The sequence below is a fragment of the Cervus canadensis genome, chromosome 11, assembly GCF_019320065.1.
Source record: "Cervus canadensis isolate Bull #8, Minnesota chromosome 11, ASM1932006v1, whole genome shotgun sequence".
In the NCBI taxonomy this organism is placed as follows: Eukaryota; Metazoa; Chordata; class Mammalia; order Artiodactyla; family Cervidae; genus Cervus; species Cervus canadensis.
The window spans coordinates 4,527,549-4,544,189 of NC_057396.1; the positions used below are offsets into that span (position 1 = coordinate 4,527,549).

The 16,641-nt window shown below is 41.7% G+C and overlaps 1 protein-coding gene across 2 annotated transcripts; it reads left to right on the forward strand.

Moving 5' to 3' along the window:
- The first annotated feature begins 2,938 nt into the window (after positions 1-2,938).
- MMP8 (matrix metallopeptidase 8) lies at positions 2,939-15,570 on the forward strand. Of its 2 annotated transcripts, XM_043482364.1 has the most exons (10): positions 2,939-3,133; positions 4,811-5,055; positions 5,947-6,095; positions 6,183-6,308; positions 8,923-9,084; positions 11,029-11,146; positions 11,852-11,985; positions 12,564-12,717; positions 13,368-13,471; positions 13,632-15,570. In XM_043482364.1, exons 1-10 carry the CDS (start codon positions 3,023-3,025, stop codon positions 13,739-13,741), a joined length of 1,413 nt encoding a protein of 470 aa, XP_043338299.1. In that variant the 5' UTR covers positions 2,939-3,022; the 3' UTR covers positions 13,742-15,570. The 2 variants fall into 2 exon arrangements, with proteins under 2 accessions (XP_043338299.1, XP_043338300.1); XM_043482365.1 differs by lacking the exon at positions 12,564-12,717 and having other exon boundaries at positions 13,632-13,721.
- The last annotated feature ends 1,071 nt before the right edge of the window (positions 15,571-16,641 follow it).

Sequence of the window (16,641 nt, forward strand, 5' to 3'; positions counted from 1 at the left end):
GTGTGTGTCAGTCAAATGTAGAGAAAGGATTCAGAAAGCAGAAGCCAGAGACTCTGACAACAAGCGTGACCTTCTCCACCACTGTACTGGGGCTGGACCTGTCATCTGGGATCCAAGTCCAAAGTTCTGTTTCTTTTTTTTCCCTTATATGTATATATTTTTTCATTTTTTTTATTGAAGGATAATTGCTTTACAGAATTTTGTTGTTTTCTGTCAAACCTCAACATGAATCAGCCATAGGTATACAACACAACATTTATAGAAACACTAGAGAACCGAGTTCACCAAAGTTTGGGATTCATGTGTTAATCATTTCCCATTATGTTCAGGAGAAAGTATATTGACAAACCTTGTAAACAAGACAAACAAATCAAAATAACTCAACATAGGGTGTTCTCATTTAGGCAGAAAAGGTTTTTCCACTAAAGACCTAACACATAGAAAGCCACATCATGACTAAGCTGTGTGCCCAGGGAGTGTTAACATGGAGAACAGCTTGAACCACTTGGAAAAAGTTAGAACATGGGGACAAGGATCGGATCTCACATCTCTGCTCATCCACATTCTGCTTTCCTCTGAGGACAAGCTCAAATTCTACCTCCCTCAGGAAGCTTTCCCTGATTCTACCCACCCTGCACTTTCTGCCAGACTCCCACAGTATTTCACTTGAACCACTTTAACTTAGCTCCAATAACCTAGTCTCAGCACAGCATTTGGCACACAGGAGGTGTCAGGAAATACTTCTTGAATGAATGTAAGAATCTACATCATAAACATTCATCTGCTTTCTAGATAGGTTCAAACCCAAGCCTTGTTTCTTCGGCTTGTTTTAAAAGCTGTTAAAAGACTTCAGGAGGGAACTGAAGCACTTACCAAAGCCCCTCAAATAGAGATATTATTGACATATTAACATGTGCTATACATGTAGACATATACATTTATGTGCAAGAACAGCCTGCCTTTACAGAATACAGTTGACCCTTGACCAACATAGATTTAAACTATAGGCCCACTCACACTTGGATTGTTTCCTTCTTTATCTCTCATTTTATTTACTGGAATATAATTGTTTTCCCACGGTGTGTTAGTTTCTGCTGCACAATGAAATGAATCAGCTGTATGTACACACATATCCGCTCCTCTGGGAGCCCCCTCCCACCCCACACGCCCATCCCCACCCCTCTAGGTCATCAGAGCACTGAGCTGAGCTCCTGAGCCAGACATCAGGCGCCCACCAGGCATCTGTTTGATACATGGGAGTGTATGTATGTCGATCCTAGTCTCCCAGTTCATCCCACTGTATTTTCTCAATAATAAATACTAGAGCATGACAGGCTTGAGCATTGGTTGAATCTGCCAACACGGAAATGAAGATACAGAGGAACTGAGTATACAGAGGGCTCAGTATAAATTACGTGCAAATTTTCGGTTGTATAGAAGGTCAGCACCCCAACCCACCCCCTTGGTAAGGGTCAACTGTATACATGTATGTGCTTAGTTACTCAGTCATATCCGATTCTTTGCAACCCCATGGACTGTAACCCACCAGGCTCCTCTGTCCACGGGATCCTCCAGGTAAGAATACTGGAGTGGGTTGCCATGCCCTCCTCCAGAGGATCTTCCCAATCAAGGGATCGAACCCAGGCCTCCCGCATTGCAGGCAGATTCTTTACCATCTGAGCCACCAGGGAAGCCCAAGAATCCTGGAGTGGGTAGCCTAACCCTTTGCCAGCGGATCTTCCTGACCCAGGAATCAAACCAGGGTCTCCTACATTGCAGGTGGATTCTTTACCAGCTGAGCTACCAGAGAAGCCCCAACTGTGTGTATAAACATGTGTGAATGAATCTATTCAGAGCCCCTGTATGGTAGCAGTGGACATGCACATGCAGTCAGAATAAGTGGGACCGAGGGCCATGGTTTGAAAAGCAGGCCCAAGGGCCCCTGCCCACCACAGCTGCTACACAGCCACATTGTCTGGGAGTCCTCTCTGTGTCTTTTCCTTTGGGCGTACACGAGGCATCCTGTGCCCCTTCTTGCTGTCTTCTCCATCCATACAAGCCCGGGTCTCCCAGCTGCTGCAGGCCTGGACCTACAGCTCCATCACGGGCCAGCCAGGTGCTAGAGTGGGAGACTGAAAAATAAGTCCTGATGAATCAGTCGTAGCTGCCAGTTCAGCCTCTCCCTACGATTGAATCCTGGCTCCTCCTCAAGGTTAGCACGTGAGTTATATTAGCCATCTCACATCTCTGGATTTGATTTTTATCTGCAAAATGCAGATAATAGTAGCATCCACCCTCCAAGGCCTTGTGAGCACGGGCCAAGGTCATATACATATAGCACGTAAGTCTGGAACATAAAAAATATTTAGCAAACGATCGTTATTATCATTACCATCAGTATTGTTTTCTGTGTCTTTCCAAAGAAAATCCAGCTGGTGGACTGGGGTTTTCTATTGCATTGATGTCAAAACCACATCTTCCAGAAACTACTCTAGGACCCCCTGATGCATCCAACTTGGTCACAGCACCCACAAGCACACAGGCTTCTGACCTACCACAATGGAGGGTAAGTGCAGAGTTTCTCCATTCAGACTCCTTAGTCCCGAGACACCTACCACTAGTTAAACAATATTCTACTGTTTAAGTCAACACAGCCTCATTTTCTGACGTATCCAGAAATGCTGTTTATTAACTTCAGAATTAGTCTCCTATTCCTTTTCCTTGACAATTTTGTAAAAGTAAATATGTAAAAGCCCCAGAAGGAGAGTAGCAAATTGTACTTTTCTCCACTGAAAGGCTCCCCCATTTGAGGGTACTCGATCACATTATAACATTGCAGAACTGTCAAGAGTGTAATTAGTCTGCGTTTCTTCACTTTCCTGATGGGGCAATCGTTTAAGACACGGCTTTATAAGGGACCAAATGAAGTGGTGAGTGACATGTGATGCTGTGATCTTTGGGGTACCCGTCAGGGGAAGGGGCAGAAGGCGGGCTGGGAGAGGCAGTCTTTGAAGACAAGGCCATGTTCAGCCTGAAGATGCTCCCACTTCTGCTCCTCCTCCACGTGCAGCTTTCCAGGGCCTTCCCAGTGTCTTCTGCATCCCCAGAAGAGAAAAATAGAAACATTGTTCAGGTACCTCAACTATCATTTAGGTGGGTGGATGACTTGCTGGTGATGAGAAAATTCTTTGGGTTATCGTCTCTTTTTAGTTGAAACAGCCTGAAGGAATTACGTGAATGATTTGCTTGAGGCTGAACATCTTGTTTCAATGATTAGGAGAGTTCCAAACGGGGCTCTCTGAAAGCCGGGCGTGCAAACATGCTGGACTCTTCAAACACTCGGAAAGCATGCCCGCCAAGCTGCTCCAGCTGGGAAAACCTTTTAGAAGGAATGGTTTTAATTACAAAATGATTTTCTTTCTCACTTACCTAAGATTTCCTTTCTAGAATGTCTGCAGTGCAGTTACTACATCACTGGTGCTTTCTATATGGACTTGTCTTTGCAGCCAAATATCTCAGGTGTACAAGAGAGTGTGAGGATGGGAAACTATGAGAAACTAGAAATCAGTTCATCATGCAGTCATATTTCCTAAAATCAGACTATGGGGCTGTTTATAAACTCTTGGAAGCATTGTAAAAAGCAAGACTGATAGCTTTTTTCCCATTGTTTAGCAGTATGAAAGTCAGGCCAAGGCTTTAAAGAAACACAAAGGAATGTTGTCAGAAATTTGTCATGCACAATTTTCTTAGCATTACAGTTTCAGAAAAGTATTTTTTTCTTGTTGATTCTTTTTGTTTGATTTTAAAAAAAATATTTCTTACCATGATACAGTCACCCATGGCATGATAGCCAGAAGTGATTAAGTACTTATTCCGCACAGGGTGCCCCGCTCAGCATTTCTCAAATATTGTCTCGTTTCATCCTACAGCAACCCTGTGAGGACAAATTATTAATTCCACTTTAGAGATAAAAGTGAATTTTAAATCATCTAAGTGATGTGTCCAGGACACAGTTAATCCGTGGCAGAGCTAAGTTTTGAACCCAAAGCTATCTATCTGATCTCCAAGCCTGTGTGAGCACAAAATTGCTGTGTCCTGCGTCACTTGCAAAGTGCCATTTCAGGATGCTTAAGGTGAAAGAAAGAAGCCTCATAATTGGCTCATTAACAACTTTCAGAACCGTTACTTGTTAATGAGTTTCTGGCCCCTCTTGAAGAGTTACTGTGGCGCATAAGAGGCTAATGAGAGTGATGCCACTATTACTCCAAAACATGTTTGGTGTTCTTCTCAAGTTCTTCCCAGTTCTCATCTGGGAAGCAACATGGTGAATTGGGACCTGATTATCATCTTGACAAGTTCCTTATTTTTTTGCATCTTCATGTCGGTGTGAATGATTAACCCTCCTCTACAACAGTGAAAAGAGGATTAAGAAAGAGAATCTGCATGCTGCAACTAATACTTCAAGAAGTCAATAAATGTTTATGCTGTTTTGTTTTGTTTTGCTTTTTAATAAAAATAAGAAGGCAGTCTCCTAACTGTATACCAGCATTTTGCTTGAGATGTCGATCTTACCCCTAATGAAATACCTACTTTTATGAATAATATTAATTGTAGCACTGAAGGGATGAACTATTCTTTCCAGTAGGCACTTTTCTGTCAAAGTCAACCAACAAATTTGTGCTTTTATCTTTGTGGCGATCAGGTTATTAGCCCTGGTTTGACCTCTGCACTAACTTAAAAAGGAATGCAAAACCCCAGAGAACTGAAGGTAATTTCACAGCAAATCCCTTATATGTCTGTCTTTTTCCAGAATTACCTAGAGAAGTTCTACCAATTGCCAAGGTACAAATATAAGTCTGAAAGGAAGAGCAAAACTAATGTGATTGTTGAGACACTTAAAAGAATGCAGCGATTCTTCGGGCTGAATGAGACAGGGAAGCCAGATGAGGAAACCTTGGAGATGATGAGAAAGCCTCGCTGTGGAGTGCCCGACTCAGGGGGCTTTATGAGAACCCCAGGAAACCCCAAGTGGGAAAAAAATCAGCTGACCTACAGGTGACATTTCTCGAGTTTCAGAGTTTATTCACGGGGCCAGTGTTCACTGAACTCTTGCTGGGTTAGGCACTGATACGGAACTTGGAATCCACTAGAGACAAACAAATGTCCTTGTTCTTACACAGTTTAGATTCTAGTGAATGAGTGAGAGGATAAAGTGGTGAAGATCCCATGGGTTCTTGTCAATCCTGCCACTTTTGGTCTCCTTTCTCTAACAGTCTAAAGAGGTCTGTGGCAAAGTTAGGCTGCCTCTCTAAGAACTCATGTCGGTGGTTCATGGTTTAGTCACTAGGCTGTGTCTGACTCTTTATGACCCCGTGGACTGTAGCCCGCCAGGTTCCCCTGTCCACGGGACTTCCCAGGCAAGAATACTGGAGTGGGGTACCATTTCCTTCTCCAGGGAATCTTCCCCATCCAGGGATCAAATCTGAGCCCCCAGCATTTACAGGCAGTCTCCTGCATTGCATGCAAGTGAATTCTTTACCACTGAGCCACCAGGGACCCCCCAAAAGACTTAATCATTGCTGGAGAGAATCTAGCCTCACCTTTCATCCATTTTGATGATATTAACTAATAATGATACCCAATATTTATTGAAGACTACTATATGCCAAGAAGTGAACTAAATGCTTTATATATATTTGCTCTCACAAAAACCTTATGAGAGGTGTACTATTTTACCATCCTCCTTTTATGAATAAGGAAGCTGAGTTTAAAGACATGTAGTAACCTGTCCAGAACCGAGGTCTGTCTTCAACCCTAAGTCCTTCACCCCTTCTTACACACTGTTCGGTGGTAGCATGTCACACATGCAACAAACTCCAAGCTAGAGCAATTTAATGTACCAAGGGGCTGCTGTTCCGAACAATAATGAGCCTTCTCATTTTGAAGGATTGTGAACTATACCCCAAACTTGACAAGGACGGATATAGAAGCACTTATTGAGGAAGCCTTTAAAGTCTGGAGTGACGTGTCACCCCTGACCTTCAACAGGACCTTGGACAAAGAAGCGGACATCCAGATTTCTTTTGCCCAAAAAGGTGGGCTCAAGGAAGCCAGGCGCGATTGTGCTTTCCCTGGCTAACCTGAAACTTGGCAAATACCTAATACAAATTGTTTTATTTCAGATCATGGGGACAATTCCCCATTTGATGGACCCAATGGAATTCTTGCCCATGCCTTTCAGCCAGGCCCGGGTATTGGAGGAGATGTTCATTTTGACGCAGAAGAAACATGGACCAAAACCCGTGAAAGTAAGTTAACCAAGGGACCACATGTAGCTTCTAACTGAGCTTTTTCACATTAGAATTTGCCCTCCTACACACACACACACACACACACACACACACACACACATTATCTTTATTACCTCAAGATACTAAGGTAATTTCGGTTTAGAAAAAATCTTAAAAGCTAAATCCTGACCTTGTTTCCTAAGGCAGGAATCAGAAAACACAAATCATGGCTAAGTCCTTCCTGTTCCTATTTGTATACATGGAGTTTTATTGGAACAGGGCCACATACTCTTCCTTTTATGTATCATCTACGACCACTTTCATGCCACAATCTCAGAGTTTAGCAGTTGTCACAGAGACCTCATGGCTCACAAAATCTGAAATATTTACTATCTGGGCTCTCATAGAAAAAGTCTGCTTACCACTGACTTACTATTTAGGGCAAATCTTTATTTTAATATTGCGAAATTTTATGATGTTTGAAAAGATTTCTACTTTTGGAAATTCAGAAATATTTAGGTTTATTTAGAACACTGTCCTACCTAGGAAAGAGCAGCCATCTACATATTCTTGTTTATCTAGTTATTTCATCTTCATAGAACTATTTTTTCAAAGATATGTTCCCATATTGCAAACTACCCCTTTCAGGAGAAGACTCAGGGTAAGAATAAGATCACCTGAAGGAAAGAACTGAGTATAAGAAGAGGTATATTCAGACCATATGGTACTTTAAAAGGTTATAGGGTAACGAAAGGCCATGGAACACTTTTTTGAAAATAATAAGAAAGGAACATTTATCTTCACTTGGGACCTGTTCCTCCCACCATTTCCTCTAACATCAATGATCTAAGTATTTATTCTACCTAAATCCCTGTGCTTGGAGCTGTGTGTTCACAAAGATAATAAACTCTCCCCATGACTTCAGATTCTTGTTGCCCTCCCCACCAGTTCAGATGGTCATTACCGCTCACCTGATCCGAGTCCCACCTGGACTGTTCACTTCTAGTCTCTGTCCCTCTAATTCTCCCCAACACTGCAAGAAGTTTTGTTCTTAGAAAGCCCATGTCTACATTTGGAAAGCCCAGTATTTACATTTTCTAGGCCAGTTATGTCCACTTGACACTGAAAGCTCTTGGGGATCATCCAACATCATCTTTCATGGCTTGTCTTCGCATTTCACACAGAGCAGCCACACTGCAATTCACTGTTCCCAGATGACAGCGTCTGCTCTCCACCCATCCTGCACGGGGTCACATTGCTTCCTCTTCCCGAAATGCCCTTGCCCACGCCCAAAGCCCCACCTTTCAAAGTCTCCCTTTTTCCATACTATGTCAACCAGTATGGAAACACCCCATTTTGTCTTCTTCTGAGAATCCTAGTAGCCTTTGTTTTGTCTTCTCTGACTTTCCTCCTCATTATTCTGTGCATTCAAGTTGTTTGCATGTGTCTCCCTGTCTAGTCTATGCAGATAATAAAAATCCCCCCAAGCTCCTTGCCCAGTACTTCAGGCACTCAAAGATGTTTTTTTTTTAAGCATTCATGAATGTAAGGTGGAAGAATGTGATGATCAAGAGCATGAGTCTTGGAGCATGGGTAGAATATTCAAGGCTAATTATCATCAGGAAGTGTTGAACACTGTGGTAAGGGCACAGGTCTTGCTATCATAACCAGGTTCAACCCCAGCTCTACCACTTATTAGTTGCAAGACGAATAACAAGGTTCCAAAATCTCTGGGCTTCAGTTCCTTTCTTGTAGAAGTATTATTAGAAATAATTTCTAAGAATGTTGTAAGATTAAATATTATTACAGTGACTAGCATATAAGCAAGTGCTCTGCAACTATGATATTTTTAAAGTAGGCAGTGTTAGAAAATGCACTGCGTGTTTGTGAGACGACATGTAGACCAGTTGGAGGGAAGGGTTCACATCAGAAATCCAGTCCTCAGACGTCTGCCGGAGCCAGATTCAGTAGTCTTGGACTTGGCAAAGGAGCTTGGGCTTTATTTGACAGGAAGTGCAAGCCTTGAAAGTTTTTCAGTTCCTAGTTATGAAAGGCACGGTACTCATGGAAGTCAAAAGATGAGTAGGAACCAACAAGGGGTGGGGTTTGTCTCTTTCTGGTGGTAAATTCCTGATGCTTCCTGGAGAGCTCAGAATCAAGGAAGAGCCGGCGCTAGGCTCTGGGTGGTTGGAAGCCAAAGGGAGTCAACCCCGCACAGGAGGCCCGTCTTGTGGGATGACCGGCTTCTTTTCTTTGTGCCTCTTCACTGTGACTCTGCTCGTTGTGTTGTGGGTCTGGGAGGCTGGCGAGGAGTAGGTGTGCGGACATGGCGGGAGAGGGTCTCTGAGAGTCTTGAGACCTTTGATGGCCTCATTATCATTTCCCTAAACCTCAGGTCCATGAACTATAGGAACTAGAAGAAAGGCAGTCTAAGGCCTGATGAGGCGCTCATTACTCCTAATCGCAACCTATGACTCCTACCTTGTTTCCTTCCAGTCTCTATTTCATCAGATAATGAAGAGGAAAGGGAGAAGTCAGGTAGTTTGGGCCTGGAAGCTGCATTCCTCGAGATCTTATTCCCACCACCCTTCAATCCACTTCAACCCATTCACCGCACACGCTTGCATTTCAGATTACAACTTGTTTCCTGTTGCTGCCCATGAATTTGGCCATTCCTTAGGGCTGGCTCACTCCTCTGATCCTGGGGCCCTGATGTATCCCAACTACGCTTTCAATGACCCCAGCACCTACTCACTGCATCAAGATGACATCAATGGCATCCAGGCCATCTACGGTAAGGTCATCTTAAGCACATGGTGATGCCTGGGCACGTCAGGGATGCTCACTGCAGTCTGCTGTGATGATAGATGTTGGAGGGCACCTGGGAACCCATCAGGAGGAGAACACACAGGGAAAATGTGGTGGATGCAGGCCATACAGTAATGTGCAGCCCTGAGAAACTCTGAATCAGGTGGGCACAGATGAGTCTTTTGGAGAAGGAAATGCAGCCCACTCCAGTACTCTTGCCTGGAGAGTTCCATGGATGGAGGAGACTGGTAGGCTACAGTCCCTGGGGTCGCACAGAGTCGGACACGACTGAGCAACTTCACTTTGTTTCTTTCTATAGTTCCTTTTGGAGAAGGAAATGGCAACCCACTCCAGGGTTCTTGCCTGGAGAATCTCATGGACAGAGGGGCCTGGTGGCCTACAGTCTATGGGATTGCAAAGAGTTGGACATGACTGAGTAACTAACACACACACACAGATGAGTCTTTAAAACATTGTGATTCCTGGATAAGAAACAGAATGATACATATCACACAGTGTACAAATTATACAGTGTGTTGAATCCACACAAATTAAGAATGCATATAGACAAAGCAAAGCATTTTCAAGAAACGTGCTAACAAACATATATTTATACATATATGTTGAACATATCAAGATAGTTGTCTGTGACAGAAAGAAGGAAGTGGGATGGAGTATGGAGAGATAGAAACATTTTTTGAAGCAGAGACATACTTTTCAGGTTTCAGGGAGGGATATAGAGGCCTTTGGCCCTGTCTAAGTGTGGTCTGGACTGGTCCATCTCTCCTTCCTCTTGCCCTCCTGCCCCCTCATGGCTGTAGGAACAAGAAGCCAGAGAAAGGTTTGCAGCTCTTTCTCTAAAATAAATAAATAAATAAATAAAGTGTGGATTGGATAGTAGTGTTGTAGAGTCACATTGGGTAAAATATTCTCCCTTTCTGGTAAGACAGCAGTGTCAAAACCAAGCTTGCTAGAGTCCCACAACTATGAATTTTTTTCATGACAGTAGAATTTTCAGGAACAAGGAGACCTAGTCTATGACTACCTCTACTTCCCAATTCCTTTTCCTCTGAAAACACCTCCTTTCCTCGCTCACCCATATTTTAACTGCTTGCAACTATTTGTTCTGCAATGAGAAAATACATTACAGTTTAAATATTTATAAGAAAAATATGTCTAAAATTGGACTTAGATTTATGCTGTCTGGCAGAACACTGATAGATAAGAGCTTCCTGAAGGTGGACTTTTGTGGGAAATGAGAAAGTAGATACCGAGTGACTAAACATGCAGAAAGAGGTGCCAAGAAGGGAAAGAAACATGGGGTTCTGATTTTAAACTGGCAGAGGGGAAGGGAGGGAATTCACATTTCTTTGCTTCACAACCTGGAACTGTCCCTAAAGTCACCACTACTCTTTTCTTTATTTTTTATCCAATCCTTCGGGCGTGCTGGGTCTCCATTGCTGCCCGGGTTTTCTCTAGTTGCGGCGAGAGGCGACCACTCTTCGCTGCGGTACACAGACTTCTCACTGCAGTGGCTTCTCCTGCTGCGGGGCACAATCTCCAGGGTGCTCAAGCTGGAGTGGTCACGGCCTGCGGGCTCACTAGTGGCAGTTCCTGGGCGCATCAGTGTGGCAGACGGGCTTAGCTGCTCCGTGGCATGAGATACCCTCCCAGACCAGGGATCAGACCCATGTCTCCTGCCTTGGCAGGCGGATTCTTTACCAACTGAGCCATCAGGGAAGCCCTGTGTGATTTTTTAATTATAAAAAAAAAAAGACTTTAAAGAAAGTCTAATATGTGATTACTTTTTAACAGCTTGTAGGATAGTCAGGTAGCATTTCTTTTCATACCAAGACCCTTCAATGACCTGAGATGTATCGAATATACACCCGTGGGCTTATGTTTATAGTAAGTCTTCTTTTAATTTCAGGACCCTCAAGCAACCCTGTCCAACCTACTGGACCAACCACCCCCACAGCCTGCGACCCCAGACTGACGTTTGACGCTGTCACCACACTCCGTGGAGAAATACTCTTCTTCAAAGACAAGTATGAGAATGAAATATTCCTTCTTTTGACATCTTTACTGGCTAACTTAAAACTAGATTCTAATTAAGTCACACGGTACACATTGCTCAGCTTTTCCTTTGAATTCTATGCATGTGAATCTCAATGGAACTGGTAGTACTTTCTGGGTAACTCAAAACATCCCAGAAAAGAAAAAATAGTTTAAACATTGGTAAATATTCAGATGTTTCTGAAGATGTAAACAAACATGGGCTCTAGCTGTTGGAAATTCTGTGGCTGGGTTTCTCCGAGACCAAAATAGTATTCAGTTCTACCCAGATTCAGTCAGGTGAATGGACACTGTCCCTTAATAAGATCTGGGAGAAATCATCTGACTGAATTTTTCAGTCTTCCATTGGCTGTTTTGTGACTGTGGACCCACAGGCTGAGTGTGCTTGTATTCTAAATATCCTCATCATATCGTAGCCCCAGGGGTAAAGGGCCTAACAACAGAAGGCTTGTCAGTGTGTCAGAATGGCGGTAGCCTAAAATGTGACCGAGTGAGGCCGCTCCTGTCGGCTCCTCTGACACCTGCAGAGCGCTCACCAGGTGGACGGGGTCACCACAAAGACGGGTCACATGTTGGCCGCCGAGCTGCCAGCCTCGCCTTCCTGTGCGTCATATCCTGTCAGCAGGAGGCCGCCTACGTGGCCTGTCACGCGTGCGTCTCTGCTTGTGTTCCACTAGGTACGTCTGGAGGAAGCACCGTCGGCTACGAATGATCGAATTCAATTTCATTTCTCTCTACTGGCCTTCCCTGCCAAACGGCATACAGGCTGCTTATGAGGATTTTGACAGGGACCTGATTTTCGTATTCAAAGGTAACTGCCCAAGGTTGTCCTCTTCATTTAGTTCCTGGTGGAGGGAACGGCAGGAGGCCTTTGTGCTCTTTTCCAGGTTCAAAGAGGTGAGTCAAGGAGAGAGTGTTGACGCTGGCTGCATTTTTGTTGAGAGACCTGGGTTGGGTCCCCTGTCCACCACTAACTGCTGTGTGAACTTCAGCAGGTTGTACCCTCTTCAGGCATTAATTTCCTCATTTACAAAATAAAAACACTTCATTAGACCAGCTTTAGCATTCTTCCACCCTCATCCCGGGTATAATTCTCCAAGATTCCCCCAAGGTTCTAGTTAAATCTCTGGATAGCCATCACATGAGATAAGACATCCAAGTGTGGGGCCCTGAATGCCAAGCTAAGATGTTGGGAATATTTTATTACAGGTGCTGGGGAACCATGAGGGCTATCATAGCCCAATGATCTTAACTTGACCACCTTTTTCTTTTCAAGACTATTTTTTCCATTTTTATTCCTATGATGAATTTACGCAAAGGTTAAGAAATGATACACATTTTGTAGGAATGGAAAAACTCTATCTGACATACAACCTGAATCATTGACAGGCACGCAGTATTGGGCTCTGAGTGGCTATGACGTTCAGCAAGGTTATCCCAAGCATATATCAAACTATGGCTTCCCGAGCAGTGTCCAGGCAATTGATGCAGCTGTTTCCTACAGGAGAAAAACGTACTTCTTTGTAAATGACCAATTCTGGAGGTAAGATTTGTTTCCATTAGAGATTGAAATCTGTGTTTTTCACCCTGTCTAGAAACCATCAATGATCAGGTATCTGAAGGTTTAACATATCTAGATGGTTTCTGATGAGCATTCTTTTTCACAAGATGATTGATGTTGCTATGGCTTTTGAAATTTTCATCAAGTTGAGACGCCTGCACAATGGTATTGAGCACGCTATATCCTGAAAAAGAGCTAACTTTAATAGAGCACTAAAGTGGGATACAAAGGAAGAGTTAGGCTAAGTCTCATTTATTCATAAAATTCTGAAAGTTAAATTCTACTACACTCAAGCAAATGTTATACTGAACTTATATTTATTCAGATAGAGATGATGAATCAATTAAGTAAAAACCAGAGAAACATAAGCTCTCTTTTTTGAAAGTAACACTGCACCAGCAATCAGAAATCTGCCTTAGTATTAGTGATACTGGTATATTTTATAAATAAATAGGTATGTACCCTTAGGTAGAGAAATTAACCATCATTAGTTCCAGTAAATAGGATATTGTGAAGGACTAATGAGAAAATATGTGTGAAGGCACTTTTTAAAGTATATACAATTTAAAGAAAATCATTATCATTGTATATTGTATTGGTCTTAAACTATGGAATGATTTTTTTCTCATCAGATATGATGACCAAAGTCAATCTATGGAACCAGGCTATCCCCAAAGCATACAAAGCTTTTTTCGAGGAATAAAAAGTAGAGTTGATGCAGTTTTCCAGGAGAATTGTAAGTAGAAAGTGAACTTAATAAATTTATTTAATTTTTAAAAAATATCTCATTTGCATTTGATAGTTATAATAGGACTGGAGTGGGGTTTTTTAATTGAAAATATCCAAGATCTTCTACTAGCTAATTCAATACATTGTATCTTTTTTTTTTTTTATAGCCTTCTTCCTTTTCTTCAGTGGACCAAAATATCATGCATTTGATTTTCATGCTCGTAGAGTTACTAGAATCAACAGAAGCAATATATGGCTTGACTGTAGATACAGTTGAAGCAAAATTAAATGTGATTGTATCCATTTTCTGAATATGGAAGGGAAGTTTAATTTGCACATCTATTACACTGTGTCCTATTTATATTTTCTGAATAACAAATAATGTTGTTTGCTATCACTGTATTCATTGGACCTGTCCTCAGTGAAATTACATTTGGAGTATCCACTGTTTGCAGAGGTTGATTTGGTTCTCATACATTCCATCTCATCTTAGTGAATCCATCACAAGAAGGAGATTAAGTCCTCTTTGCCACCTCAATCAATATTCATTATTTCCTTAACTTGTTTTTTTGACTTTTAAAATGCCCATTTATTCTTAAGTCTTTTAAATATGTCTTAAGTATACCTGATACATGTAATTTAGCACTGTGTTTTGGTTAGAAGTAAGGATTATGACCACAGAGAAGGAAATGGTAACCCACTCCAATATCCTTGCCTGGAAAATCCCATGGACAGAGGAGCCTGGCCAGCTATAGTCCATGGGGTCGCAAAGAGTAGGACACAACTCTTTGAGTGAATAAACAAGTGTTATGAACAACATAAGCAGTACACATTGCCTTGACCAAAAATGTGATGCTATTTTCCACTCTTGGAAGGAAATATTGTTGATACCTGTTGTGGATTGAATTGTATCCCCCAAAAAATGGTATATTGAAGCCCTCACCCCAAGTACCTATAGAACTAGCATCTCTGTTGATGTAATTAGTTAATATGAGGTTATTCTAGATTAGGGCAGGTCTAAAAACTGATGTTTTTATAAGAAGAGCAGACCCTAGATACCCAGTTGAGAAGGCTTTGTGAAGATGGAGCAGAGTGGGAATGATGCATCTACGTGCCAAGGCTTGACGGCAACCACCGGAAGCTGGGAAGAGGCAAGGAAAGATCCATCCTAGAGCCTTCAGAGAGAAGGACATGACCCTCCTGACTCCTTGATTTTGATTTGTAGCTTCCAGACTGTGATAAAAAAAGTATTTTCTCTTGTTTTAAGCTACCAAGTTTGTGATACTTAGTTACAGCAGCTCTGGGAAGCTGAAACAGTACAGCTGCACTTAAAGAAATGAATCAGTACAGAAAGACAGAATTGAAACCCCAGTAAAGATGATTGGTATCTTCCCAGGGAAGCAGCAAAAAGGAGGGGTACCACCTCCTCTCCTGCCTCCTCCTTGGTTTCTAGAGTCTGAGCAAATGGGCTAGTTAGATCTGTTGTTCTTTATTTCTGTTTTCCCTGAGCTCCTCAAAAGGACACCCTCTACAGAAAACTAGGGTTTGCCACACAAACAGAACTGTGCTGGGCACAAAATTCAGTAACTCTTATTTAATTGAATTAAACTGAGATGAGATGCATAAATTTGCTAATGGATTGATTTTCTATTAAGAACTTTAAGATTCATGGGATCATAACGGTTAGTCCAGACATTAAAATCATTATAATATCCAGGGAGCTCAGGCTGGTGCTCTGTGATGACCTGGAGGAGTAGAATGGGGCGGGGGAGGGAGACTCAAGAGGGAGGGGACGTGTATATAATTATGGCTGATTCATGTTGACATACAGCAGAGACCACCATAGCACTGTAAGGAAATTATCCTCCAATTAAAAAATCATTATAATAAATTGGCAGTTGTTAGAATGCAGCTAATAAGCTGCATGTTATGTAATAACATAATAAATATGTGAACTATAAAATATGTTTAACACTATCATATACTTTGTTCTTTTTCTGTTAAAATTTTTAAGCCCTGCAGATGATTAATTTAGTATAATTTGATACTTAATTTTGGTTCAAAATTTATCTATTAAGTGAGTTCAAAATAAATATTTTAAATGACTGACTTGTGATCTACTGGATTTCTTAATATTCTACCACATAGTTAATCTAAAGTATAAAAAGAGAATTTTCAATATATTTGTGGGTATTTTCCCTTATCAGAAATATTATACTATTGATTTTACACTCTTAGATATTGCTTCATAGGTTAATGAAATATTTTGTCAGTATTCAGTGTCTTCAAAGAGTCTCTTGAGTATGTCAATACTTTATTCTCAACTCATTTTATAAGATAAAATAAAAACTAGTAAATACTATAATTTCATTTATTCACTTATTCTACAATTAATCACCTACCTGTTCCAGGTACTGTGCTAAGGAAAGTGAGGGAAATGGATAAGCAATTCATTGTACCAATGGCAAATGGCAAAAGGACCTGTAAGAATTTGAGATTTCATTTTTAAGTGTCAATTTCAGACTATGGCATCTTCTAAAACTTCTTATGAAATCAGTTTTTACAGGCACAAAGATGGGAAATTCATCTCAGAACACCTGCTAGGTGCACCAGCTATTTATGACAGATTCCTGGCCCAAGCCTCATCTGTGCATTTTCAACCCAAGAACTGAATTCATGTTATTTCTTTAACCATATTTCATAGGCAAAGAAAGTGAATAGCAATATGAAGTATAGTAAGTAATTTTAAACATTAGCCTTTTTTAAGGTTTCCTTCTGGACAACATGTGGTATTTTCTGGATGCTATGTTGAAGTTTTGAGTACAAGAGATGTGAGAATCTAAACTTAAAACTTAAGAATGATATTACTTTTATCCTAGATTGAGTTCCTTCCAAAGCAAAGGCTAAGGCAAGACCTTGGTGCAGTCATTTTATTGGGGACATGGTCCCAGGAAGCAAGAGTGAGGTTGAGAAAGCAGAGTGAAACAGAAAGAGGGAAAGTTCATTAATTCAAGTATGTGTCGCTGAGGTTTCTGCTACAGGAGCTGGGGCTCAATTCCAGGAGGACTTACTGAGAAACATACAGAACCCCTTTCAGTTGTTCACTTGTTCTCCCGTGGGTGGGAGGCTGGAACATCCATCCTTCAGTCCCCGCCCCACCACCAGGTAGCTCTAAGG